General features: G+C 41.4%; 1 protein-coding gene across 1 annotated transcript; it reads left to right on the plus strand.

Moving 5' to 3' along the window:
• The first annotated feature begins 8,988 nt into the window (after nucleotides 1–8,988).
• LOC148518945 (uncharacterized) lies at nucleotides 8,989–11,325 on the plus strand. The gene is made up of 5 exons (XM_088476793.1): nucleotides 8,989–9,058; nucleotides 9,917–10,000; nucleotides 10,447–10,534; nucleotides 10,845–10,914; nucleotides 11,178–11,325. The coding sequence occupies exons 1-5, from the start codon at nucleotides 9,020–9,022 to the stop codon at nucleotides 11,323–11,325; spliced, it is 429 nt and encodes a 142-aa protein (XP_088332919.1). The 5' UTR covers nucleotides 8,989–9,019.
• Nucleotides 11,326–12,695: the final 1,370 nt, after the last annotated feature.

Below are 12,695 nucleotides of genomic sequence, written 5' to 3' on the forward strand. Positions count from 1 at the left end.
ATGGCACAATCCGGGTCTGAGCACTGAATCCTCAGTGTAGTGATCACAGATACAGGATAATAGATGAACAATTGAATTGAAAACATCCAATAAGAGCACAAGTCATAGTTCTTAAGGATAACTCTTCTATTTGGGGCATGGTAATAGCATGAGAATGGTGACAAGTGTGGTAGTTAGAAGGTAAATCTCATTTACCAAAACATTGTTATAGATTTGGTCTATAGTCTAACAATATATTACACTATAGCTGTACAGGTAAAATTGTATTGGATCACATAACTATGTTACAATGTTGTTTTGTGTTTAATAAAAAGCCCCCAAATGTGCAAATTTTAGATTTTTTTTATAGCATCTTAAATTATATTTACATTTTAATGGTTATATTGTCAGCTTGTGTTAGGCTGTGGTTACTACTGCTTCTCTCACTGACAAGGGAATATGTGCACCCATCACCAAATGTGGAGGTGGCATTTTATGGGCAGAACAAATATTATAGATTTGGTCTACAGTCTAACAACATATTACACTATAGCTGTATAGGTAAAATTGTATTGGATCACATAACTATGTCACAATGTTGTCACAATTTTGTTTTGTGTTTAATAGAAGCTGCCAAATGTGCATATATTAGATTTTTATATAGAATCTTAAATGATATTTCCAGTTACCGGTTACATTGTTAGCTTGTGCTAGGCTGTAGTTACCATTGCTCCTAACTCTCACTGACCAGGGAATAGGTGCACCCATCACTAAATGTGGAGGCAGCGTCTTATGGGCAGAACAAATATACAATAGTGCACAGTCTACCCATTCACTAACAAGCGGTGACATCCCTGAGAGAGTGAACTGATGAGCAGCATCCTGATTAATATTGGCTTAGTTACATGATGTCTGTTACTGTTCTTTACTGACATGACACATTGTATAATTGTATATCTGCCATTCTTTCTTGTAACATCAGTGAGTGTATGCCTAATACCTTTATATTTATCACAGGCACCGGGAAGACCTTTACTATGATGGGCAATGGCCATGAGCCCGGAGTGATATTTCGCACTCTGAAAGATCTATATAAGACCATCGGGGTGCAGAGAGGGCAGAATAAATGCTCAGTTTCAGTGTCCTATGCTGAGGTAAATATGTGAAGAATATGTGCTTGGTTTATATTCTGTGTCTTATTTAGAGGTGGATGGAACTCTGGGGTTTGCATAAGATATGCACTTACATACTGCACAGGCAGCAGTGAGCATACATAGGCCAAGTAAATTGCAGCACAATTACACATCACACAAAGGCAGATTTGGGGTTATGTGTCTATTGCCGGTGCTGGAGGGCCGGATGCAACTACACAGAGTGATGATAACTGTTAGCAGCGCTGTCCTCTAATTGGCTAATTGTGTATCTACCCCATCAGCTGATAGTAGTAGATTCATTAGAATCCCGGCTATGTGTTATGGAGTCACGGCAATATATTCACTTTACATGATTGATACCACTAGGACTACTGCAGGACACAATCATCTCATTTCAGTTTTGAATGAGGTAACAACAGTTGTTTGTAAAATTATTATTATTATCCTCTATTTTTATGGAGCCACACGGGTTACGCAGCACCTAACAAAGTACATAAACAATTGAACAGACAAGAAAACAGTGACTTACAGTACAAGACAATGCAGGACAAATACATTGTAAATAAATATTGCTACAACAGCAGTCATAACACTGAAATAAGTAGCATGGTTGCAGAAGTCAAGAGTTAGGTGCTGTAAATAATAGTAAGGGAAGGAAAAGCACCTGCGGAAGAGGGCCCTGCTCATGGAAGCTTATATTCTAAATGGTAGGGGCAGACAGACAAGGGTGACACAGATGGATAGACAGTGAGCATGGGACAGAGTGTTAGGATGAGAGATGGAAGGCTTTGATGAAGATGTGCATCTTGAGAGCCCGTTTGAAGTTTTGTAGAGAGGTGAAGAGTTTGATAGGGAGAGGTAGATAATTCCAGAGGTAGGGAGCAACATGTGCAAAATCTAGGAGGCAGTCATGGGAAGAAGTAATCAGTTGGCAGGAGAAGCAGCATTCATTAGTGGAGCAAAGAGGACAGAACGGAGTGTGAAGGGAAATTAGGTCAGAGATGTAACTGGGAGAGGATTGGTTGATGGCTTTGTAAGTGAGTGTGAGGAGATTGAATTGGGTTCTGAAAGGGAAGGGCTTGTAGGAGAGGGGAGACAGATGTTGAACGGTTGAAGAGAAAGATGAGCTGGGCAGCAGCATTGAGGACAGATTGGAGAGGAGAGATACAGTAGTCAGGGAGGACAGATAGGAGGAGGTTATAGTAGTCCAATCTGGAGATGACCCGTGAGTGGATGAGGGTCTTAGTAGCATCCAGGGTGAGATTGGGTCTGATCCTGGAGATATATTTGAGATGGAAATGGCAGGACTGCGAAAGGTACTAGATGTGTGGTTTGAATATGAGGGAAGAGTCAAGGATAACTCCAAGACAGTGCACTTGGGAGCTAGAAAAGATTGTTGTGTCGTCAATAGATAATGGAATTATTGGTAGTGAGGTTATGTGGGAGGGTGGGAAGATCAGTTCAGTTTTAGACATTTTAAGTTTAAGAAGCGCTGGGACATTCAGGAAGAGACAGCAGAGACACAGTTATAGATACGAGTGAGGAGAGAGGGGGGAGGTCAGGGGAGGAGAGGTAGATCTGAGTATCATCAGCATAGATATTATATTGGAGGCCAAAAGAGCTGATGAGCTCACCTAAAGAGGACCTATAGAGGGAGAATAGGAAAGGTCCAAGAACAGAACCTTGGGGTGTGGTAATGCAGTTGTAAACAATACGCTCAAGGAGTCTGGGGAAAAAGGGAGAAGATAGATGAGTTGGTAGTTGGAGAGAGTGCTAGGATCAATGGTAGGTTGTTTAAGAATAAGAGGGAGAGATTGAGGAGTGGGCAAGATGGGAACAGGTAAAAGGAGAGAGTATTTAAAATAATTAAATTTTATCTGCAATCACTGTATCTGTGTACACTATATGGGATATACCACTTAATTTATTAATTGTGTAAAAAAAGGGTAATGCTACTTAATAATATACTATTAACACTATCAATCAACATCTCTACACCATCTCTGTGTTATTGTGCGCTATACACACTTATTACGCCTGACATCTTGAGATGATTCTGGCCCCCAAAAATGCAGGAAATAAGCTTTGTATGTGTCCTCCTTATGTACATTCTACGGAAATATGCGGCCAACTGTAAATGATCCCTCTACATATAATAACATGTTATTGGGCATAACTAGCAATTACCAGGCCCCATAACAAAGTTTGAGGGGACAACTGAGACTCCCTACTCTGCTTTTTTTAAAATTCATGGGGACTGGTGCAGAACTAAAAGCTACGATGAGCCCCTGCCCTATATGTACATTCCCCAAAAACCTTTCTTCATCATATACAGCATCTGGAGAACCACAAGTAACACAAGCCCTTTCCAAAGAGTAAATGTGGATTACACACTTATCGTGCTTGTATTGCAGAGAGTTATTATTCCTTCATTACATTTTTAGGTCTACAATGAAACCGTTCGGGATCTGCTAAGACCGTCCTCTGGATGTTTGAAACTCAGAGAGGATCCCTACGGCAACACCAAGATAGAAGGGATTGCAGAGTTCTTCCCCAGCAGTCCTGAGGAGGTGACTATCATTAGTCTGTGCTACCCTTATGCAGCGTCCATGCTTCACCACTAATCATCCTTGTCTATATTATTATTAATTATTATTATTATTATCTTTTATTTATAAAACACCACAAGGGGTCTGCAGCACTGAACAAGGGGGATACAAATGACAATAGGTTATAGAAGTACAGACTAATATAAACAGGTTTGCGGTCTGTAAAGAACCTGTTAATGTGTGAATGAATAAGCAGAGCCCATGACTATGTGGTCGCTGGTGTAGTGACCCTGCTGTAGCTATAACACATGGACAAGTGTAACTTTATGCTTTGTTTTGTGTAACCACAAGAGTGTTGGTGCATCTATATTACTTTCTTTTTCAGGCCATCGCATTACTGACTAAAGGGAATAAGCGCCGCTCTAAGGCAGCCACAGCTGCCAATAAGAACTCATCCCGCTCCCATGCTGTTGTACAAGTCACCATAAAGCAGATGAGCAAAGATGGAGTGTGCACGGGCCGGCTGTATATGGTAGACCTGGCGGGATCAGAGCGAGCATGCCAGGTATCACTTCTACTTTACATATCATTATCATTTCTTTGTGTTTCCCCTGCAATGCCAAAGAGGTAAATATCGTAAGAGTTTGCTATCCTTCTGCAGTGTTAATGCTTTATCACTGTCTACTCTACAGAGAGAATATTTGTCTGTCACACCAGTTCCTGGCCCATTGCAGCTTACAGTATATATACTCTAACACACACACTCACATACAGGGATCCAATTTTTTGGCCAGCAGCTAAGTCACTTGCCAGTATGATTTTGAAGAAAACCAGAGCACCTAGAGAGAGCCCAGGCAATCACAAGGAGGAACATACAATGTATTTTCAGGAATATAGAAGGTTACTAAAGCTGCACTATGCTAAATGCTTTGGTTTTGCACCATTGAGCACAGATAGTCCACCCAGAGCACTCCTGGGTGTGTGCCCACTATCCACTCTAAGGGAAGGAACCGAATAATCTCCAGATGTGCACTGTGCAAGATTTTGGTCCAGGTCTGCTCTGTACGATGAGGAGTAGCGGTGCACCAACACCATATATATTATGCTAGGGTCATCTTCACTCCTCCCCTTCACCATTATATTCTTCCTCTCCTCTGCAAATGCAGCCACCTTGCTTGGTAAAGTTAAACCCTGATGGAAATCTAGGTGCACTCGCACACAGAGCCATAAATGGCGCAGACTAGATGGGCCAAGTGGTTCTTATCTGCCAAATTGTATGTTTCTATGTTTCTAATTGCCCCCTGAGCACATCATGTCATGATGTTGCATGTACTGTATGACATCATTATGTCATGCAGGGGGGCTGTGGTTGGCAGCGCTGGCAGGGTGTCCTCAGGATTCCTTATGAGCTGCATATACTGTGCAGGGTGCCCATCTGAAGTGTCCACAGGAAGCTCCATGGGTGCTGCAGCAGTAATCCTGGCAGCAGGGTTCCAGGCACCCTGCTAGCCAGGAGCAAGGGCCGTGGGGTGGCACTGGTGGCCCATAGCTAGTTATCACCCTGCTCGCAGAAATTGAGGCACATGGTGAGACCAAAGCTGCTCTTGCACTGTGCAATGTAAATTACATCCATTATGTGTATAATTATTAGAGCACTAAGTAGTCCTAGGGTAGTCCTTGTCCTGTATTCTGAGGTGCCATGTAATGTAAGCTCTTTCCTTTCATTAAAGCTCTTATGATATTGTAATTTGTTTTTGCATCTTTTTGTAGTGAAGGAGATATATAACGGAGCCTTTCATAGCTTTTTTCTCATGTATGTAGTACTCCCTAAGCGTGGCCTTTCTCCCCTTACAGCGGTGATTCCCAGTCTGTTACTCATAACAAATTATATATCATTTTGATTAAAGTAATTTTTTAATTAATAACATAAACCAGTATCAAATTAATGATACTAATAATGGAATTACATTTTTTCTTTAGTAGCTTGGGATAAATTATATGCAGTAAGAAAAGCATTCCGGCCAATATCACTAACTAAAGCTAAGGTGAATGGGAGTCACTGTCTTGGGACACAATTGAAGTAAATAGTGTGATTAGTTTTATCATACAATAGTTTGTGTTTGTACCATATCCACACTGTGACTGAAGTCAGATGTGTCTTCATTATCTTTTCTGTTTCTATATCAGACTAAGAACACTGGCCAAACCTTCAAAGAAAGTGGCTATATAAACCGCTCCCTTCTGGCCCTAAGGAACTGCATTATGGCGCTACGCAAGAGACCAGGCAGCCATATCAACTATCGGGACAGTAAATTGACCTGGCTGCTAAAGGTATGTTATTACTATGAGATTTCTTACACACATATGACAATACAATGATGTCAGGGACAGTGATAAGAGAGAAGGGCCCTGTGTACAGTCTCCATGCAGCCTCCCCCTTCTCTTACAGGCACATGCACTCATTATACTCTGGCACTGTGCTTTCTCTACTGGGCATGTGCAGGACTTTGGAAATATGGTACCCTGGTAATTTTCCCGGTGACTACATTGGTTATTACAGCAGCATTGGCAGAGTGTTAAGTATAAGTTATGCAGGGTGTGGTGTGAGACCACTGGACATGTAACCCATATACCCTGCACCCATTATAGATACACCCAGGGGCTTATTTAGAATGGGTGCAAAGTGTGCGGATTAGGGGGTGCACGCGCTGCACACCCTGCACCCATTTTTATTTATTTTTTTATACTTACCACTCCTAAGTCCCACAGAGTAGCGCTATTTTCCCGGCATTTTGTGCATGTGCAGTAGGAAATCACCAGGAAAATGGCTGACGCACCATTTTCCTGGTGATTTACGCTTGCGCAGTAGACTCCGGGCACACACTAGTGCCCAGAGCCTACTGCTGCTGTCAGTTCGCTAACGGCAGACGGGGAGAGAGGAGGGGGCCGGGGAGAGAGAAGGGGGCCCATGTTCACTCCCCCTCCTCTCCCCGGCTGCCGCCAGTGAACTGATATCTCTTAATAAGCCCCTGGATACACCCATAGCTGATGTATAAGTAGCATTAGTCACTTCTTAGACAGCTTTTTGGGATATAAGCATTTAGGAATATGAATGTGAGTTATCAAACTGGGCTATTAAGAGACTTTATTATGCCCTGGTACTAAAGGGGTGTGTGGTCTCGTGTATGGGGGTGTGGCCAACCCCCATTGTAAATGCTGAGGTCCTGTGTACAGGGGATGTGGCCACAGCATCTATGCCTGAACCCCAATCATCAGGAATATTGTTCCTATAACAATGTTCTGTTGTTTTATCTCAAATAATAGCTGCAGTCAACCATGATATTAGTATTTAGTGCAATCATTTGTTTCTCACAAACATAGCATAAAACAATAGTAGTAGATCTTTAAACTGCTCATTACACTGTGAGAGGATTCCTCAGCGATCTCCCCTATAACCAGAGCTTTATCTATCACAGGGTGCACTGAGTGGCAGGAGCAGAATGGTGATGATCACACACATCAGCCCTGCGGATGCTGCCTATGAAGACTCTCGCAGCACACTCACCTACGGGAGCAAGGCCAAGCACATCAAAACACTGGTGAGAAGCCCCCAAGGGGTAACTGCATATTTATCTATGTTATTAGGTATAACTGTGGTGCAACAAGGGATTTATTATTAAATAAAACAACCATTATGAACATTCAAAATCAGTTTTATTAGAAGATTGGTTGGAATGTGTCCTTTTACTTTCTATTGAAAATTCAGCTTCCAATTAAAATATGTTAAAAATATCTACTACAGGCTCAATCAGGGATAAAAGCTACACCTGTGGTATTACATGTCTGTGTGAGGACACGTAGGTTACCCATCCATAATCTCCCTTCTCCCTGTTTTCTCTGAGTGTGGCGGTGCGCAGTAACTAAAGGTGGGTACACACCTGAAAGATATATCTGCAGATCGAGTAATCTGCAGATATATATTTAGATGATGGTCGTTCATACATACTAAACTGGTCCCGCTGGCAGGGAGGCGAATAGGGGCCGCCCCCCTCCCCACGGCTGCCACTGTGGGTGTACAGGCGGTCTAAACACACTTGACGATGGACAGATATGTCTGCAGACATATCTGTCAATCGGCAGTACAGCACAGCCAATGCAATATGTCTGTGAACAACACGGTTCACAGACATATCGTCTGTACACACTGGCCGACGGCCAGCAGATATATTGGCCGATCAGTTGATTGACAAGTGTGTACCCAGCATAACTCTCTGCTGTTTACCCTTTCTCCTGCAGGTGGAGAGGAACCATGTTTGTGCCCCCAACAAAATCCCTGAGGCTGCAAGAGAAAGCAAAGTGCAGCTGAAAGATCCTCAACCTCCAGGTATTCTTTTTTCTTGTAATAAAAGTTTGAGGAGTCTGTTTATCATAGTTGTAGACTAACAATCTGCATCACCACTTATCACAGCAATACAAATTGTAGTTACACCATAAGTTACCATGCTGGGTGGTTGGGAGGTGTGTACATATGCTGGTCTTTATAGTTACAGATTAGGCAAAGGAAGCAACTGACCCAGGAACAATAGGAACAAATAGGGGTTTACAGTTCCAAACAATAATCCATTGACTAACTGAAGCAAAACATATACCTGACATAGTAGTAACTGTACTATTTCTGTATTCTTTTCCATAGAATCAGCCCATAAGGACAAAGCCCCCAGTTCCAGTAACACTGATCCTATGAGACACTCTGAGTAAGTACATTGTGCAGATATCACATGGACAATAAGTAACAATGTGATTTATGTATAGAAATGTGAATTTATGAAAATTATTATAATTTATAGATAAGAATAGATTGTTATGAAGTATTTTTTTTTAGCTATTACTATATAAATGTTAATCTTAATACACCATAATATGTAGCTATGGGTACATTATTATATTATACTAACCTTAGCTATGTTACAATCTAATGGAGTCCTTTAGGTGCAAATGTGTCTGTTTTTTCTTTTTAGGGCTTTGCTGCCTAAATTGTCATCCGTGGTCCCTATGCCAAGAAAAGACCTGGCAGTACCCGAGGCCGTGGTCCCTATGCCAAAAAAACACCTGGCAATAACTGAGGCCGTGGTCCTCATGCCAAAAAAACACCTGGCAATAACTGAGGCAGTGGTCCCTATGCCAATAAAACACCTGGCAGTACCTGAGGTTGTGGTCCCTATGCCAATAAAACACCTGCGAGTACCTGAGGCTGTGTTCCCTATGCCAATAAAAAACCTGGCAGTACCTGAGGCCGTGATCCCTATGCCAAAAAAACACCTGGCAGTACCTGAGGCCATGGTCCCTATGCCAAGACAACACCTGGCAGTACCTGAGGTAAGTGCTTTCAGTGTCATTGTGATTGCTTACCTTTTCCTTTATGTCCTAGTATTTATATATCTTTGTCATACAATGTAATGCTTATTACACTGACATTTACATCTTATATTACTCCACAAGTGTCACAATTTATACACAATATGAGAAAGGAAAAATAGGTTTCTTGTAATACAAATGATCTTGCAAAAATCTAATCCATTATAATTGTAAATGAAATAAAAATCATTGATAGTGGACAAGTCCATGGCCATGATTCAACTCAAAGTGATGATGAATAGCGCTGGGAGGGAGCTCCTAGAGCTTTTCAATTCAGCCTGGTGCTTGGCCTGACTAAAGGATTTCCTCTCGCACCTTCCTGGGAGTGCGAGGAGAAATCCGATTAAAGTGCGCTAACAACCTTGGGCTGGCACTTTAGTTGGAGAATGCTGGTTCTCGCGACTAAACACCCATGTTAAATCATGAGAACCGTCATTCTCTGACTTAACAGTGCGCTGAATTGAATCGCGGCCAATAAGATAAGCTAAATATATAAAACTAAGAAATGTGAACAAAGGCATGAAAAACCTCCAGATAAAACTAGTAAAACTAATTTATTCCAATTATATATAATATATCTAGTCATCCATTGTAGTATTATATAATAAAATACTAAAATTCTATTAGAAACTCAACTGGCAATTAAAATGTTAGAAGTATCTACTACTGGCTCAATCAGTCATAAAAGCTACACCTGTGGTATTACATGTCTGTGTGAGGACACATAGGTCACCAATCCATATGCTCCTGTCTCTCTATTTTCTCTGAGTGTGCCGGTGCCCAGTAACTAACTCTCTGCTGTCACCCTTCCGTTTGCAGGTGAAGGCACACCATCTGAGTCTGGCCCACAAGATCCCTGAGGGTGCTCCAACAATTAATGTTCAGCTGAGACTCATCCCCCAGGTATTCTTGTACCATGTCATTAAAAGTTTAAGGGACCTATTCATCAAACGATACATGGCCTAGTAACCATGTGGAAATGCTAGTCTCCACATATTTAAGTTACCGGGCCATTCATCATCAGGGGTCCAATATGATCCCCTTGGTATTCAGCAAACTCCGAAATCTGAAAGATGGCGCTTGTTCTCGGAAGCAAACTCTAAAACTTTCCTTTTTTCGGAATTTGCTGAATATTAGGTGGTCCACTTGGAACCCCAGATGATGAATAGCCCGGTAACCTAAATATATGGAAACATTTCCACATGTTACCAGGCCATTTATCGGTTGATGAATAGGCCCCAGTGTGAGGATATGTAGGTTACCCATCCATAATCTCCTGTCTTCCTGTTTTCTCTGAGTGTGCCAGTGCCCAGTAACTTACTCTCTGCTGTTTACCCTTCCTCCTGCAGGTGGAGAGGAACCATGTTTGTGCCCCTCACAAAATCCCTGAGGCTGGAAGAGAAGACAAAGTGCAGCTGAAAGACCCTTGTCCTCCAGGTATTCTTGTTTCTTGTAATGAAAAAATTGAGCAGTTGGTTTTTCATAGTTGTGCATTAACTATCTGCATCACCATTTATCGCAGCAATATGTATTGTAGTTACCCCACAAGGTACCATGCTGGGTGGTTGGGAGGTATGTACATATGCTGGTCTTTACAGTTACAGATAAGGCAAAGAAAGCAACTGACCCAGGAACAATAAGAACAAATAGGGGTTTACAGTTCCAAACTATAATCCATTGACTAACTGAAGCAAAACATATACCAGACATAGTAGTAACTGTACTATTTCTGTATTCTTTTCCATAGAACCAGCCCATAAGGACCATAAGGACAAAGCCCCCAGTTCCAGTAACACTGGTCCTAAGAGACACTCCGAGTAAGTACCTTGTGTAGATATCACATGAACAATAGGTAACAATGTGATTTATGTATAGAAATGTAAAATGCTGAAAATCAGTGTAATTCATAGATAAGAATAGATTGTTATGAAGTATTGTTTTAGCTATTATTATATAAATGTTAATCAAAATACACCATAATATGTAGCTATGGGTACATTATTATATTATACTAACCTTAGCTATTGTCACATTCTCTGGGAATCCTTTAGGTGCAAATGTGTCTGTTTTCTCTTTTTAGGGCTTTGCTCCCTAAATTGTCATCTGTGGTCCCTATGCCAAGAAAAGACCTGGGAGTACCCGAGGCCATGGTCCCTATGCCAAAAAAACACCTGGCAATAACTGAGGCCGTGGTCCTCATGCCAAAAAAAACACTTGGCAATAACTGAGGCAGTGGTCCCTATGCCAATAAAACACCCGGCAGTACCTGAGGTTGTGGTCCCTATGCCAAGAAAAGACCTGGCAATAACTGAGGCCGTGGTCCCTATGCCAATAAAACACCTGGCAATAACTGAGGCCGTGGTCCCTATGCCAATAAAACACCTGGCAGTACCTGAACCCGTGGTCCCTATGCCAAGAAAACACCTGGCAATACCTGAGGTAAGTGCTTTCAGTGTCATTGTAGTTACTTACTTTTTTCCTTTACGTCCTAGTATTTATATATCTTTGTCGTACAATGTAATGCTTATTACACTGACATTTACATCTTATATTACTCCACAAGTGTCACAGTTTATACACAATATGAGAAGGGAAAAATAGGTTTCTTGTAATACAAATAATCTTGCAAAAATCTAATCCATTATAATTGTAAATGAAATAAAAATAATTGGTAGTGGACAAGTCCATGGCCGCAATTCAATTTAAAACAATGATGAATAGCCACAGGAGGGAGCTCCTAGAGCTTTTCAATTCAGCCTGATGTTTAGCCCGACTAAAGGATTTCTTCTCACACCCTCCTGGGGGTGCAAGGAGAAATCCGACAAAAGTGCGCTAACAGCCTTGTGACTGGCACTTCAGTTGGAGAATGCTGGTTCTCGCAACTAAACACACATGTTAAGTGGCGAGAACCGCCGATCTCTGACTTAGCAGTGCGCTGAATTGAATCGCAACCAATAAGATAAACTAAATATATAAAACTAAGAAATGTGAACAAAGGCATGAAAAACCTCCAGATAAAACTAGTAAAACAAATTTATTCCAATTATATATTATATACCTACTCATCCATTGTAGTATTATATAATTAAATACTGAAATTTTATTAGAAATTCAACTGCCAATTAAAATATGTAAGAAATAGCTACTACAGGCTCAGTCAGTCATAAAAGCTTCATCTGTGGTATTACATGTCTGTGTGAGGACACATAGGTCACCAATCCATATGCTCCTGTCTCTCTATTTTCTCTGAGTGTGCCGGTGCCCAGTAACTAACTCGCTGCTGTCAACCTTCTTCTTGCAGGTGAAGGCACACCATCTGAGTCTGGCACACAAGATCCCTGAGGGTGCCAGAAAAATCAATGTTCAGCTGAGACTCGTCTCCCAGGTATTCTTGTACCGTGTCATTAAAAGTTTAAGGGACCTATTCATCAAACGATACATGGCCTAGTAACCATGCGGAAATGCTAGTTTCCACATATTTAAGTTAAGTTAAGTTAAGTTTAAGTTAAGTTACCAGGCTATTCATCATCAGGGGTCCAATAGGATCCCCTTGGTATTCAACAAACTCCGAAAACTGAAAGATGGTGCTTGTTCTTGG

Source organism: Taudactylus pleione, unplaced genomic scaffold, assembly GCF_031769625.1.
Source record: "Taudactylus pleione unplaced genomic scaffold, aTauple2 ptg000195l, whole genome shotgun sequence".
NCBI classification, from domain to species: Eukaryota; Metazoa; Chordata; class Amphibia; order Anura; family Myobatrachidae; genus Taudactylus; species Taudactylus pleione.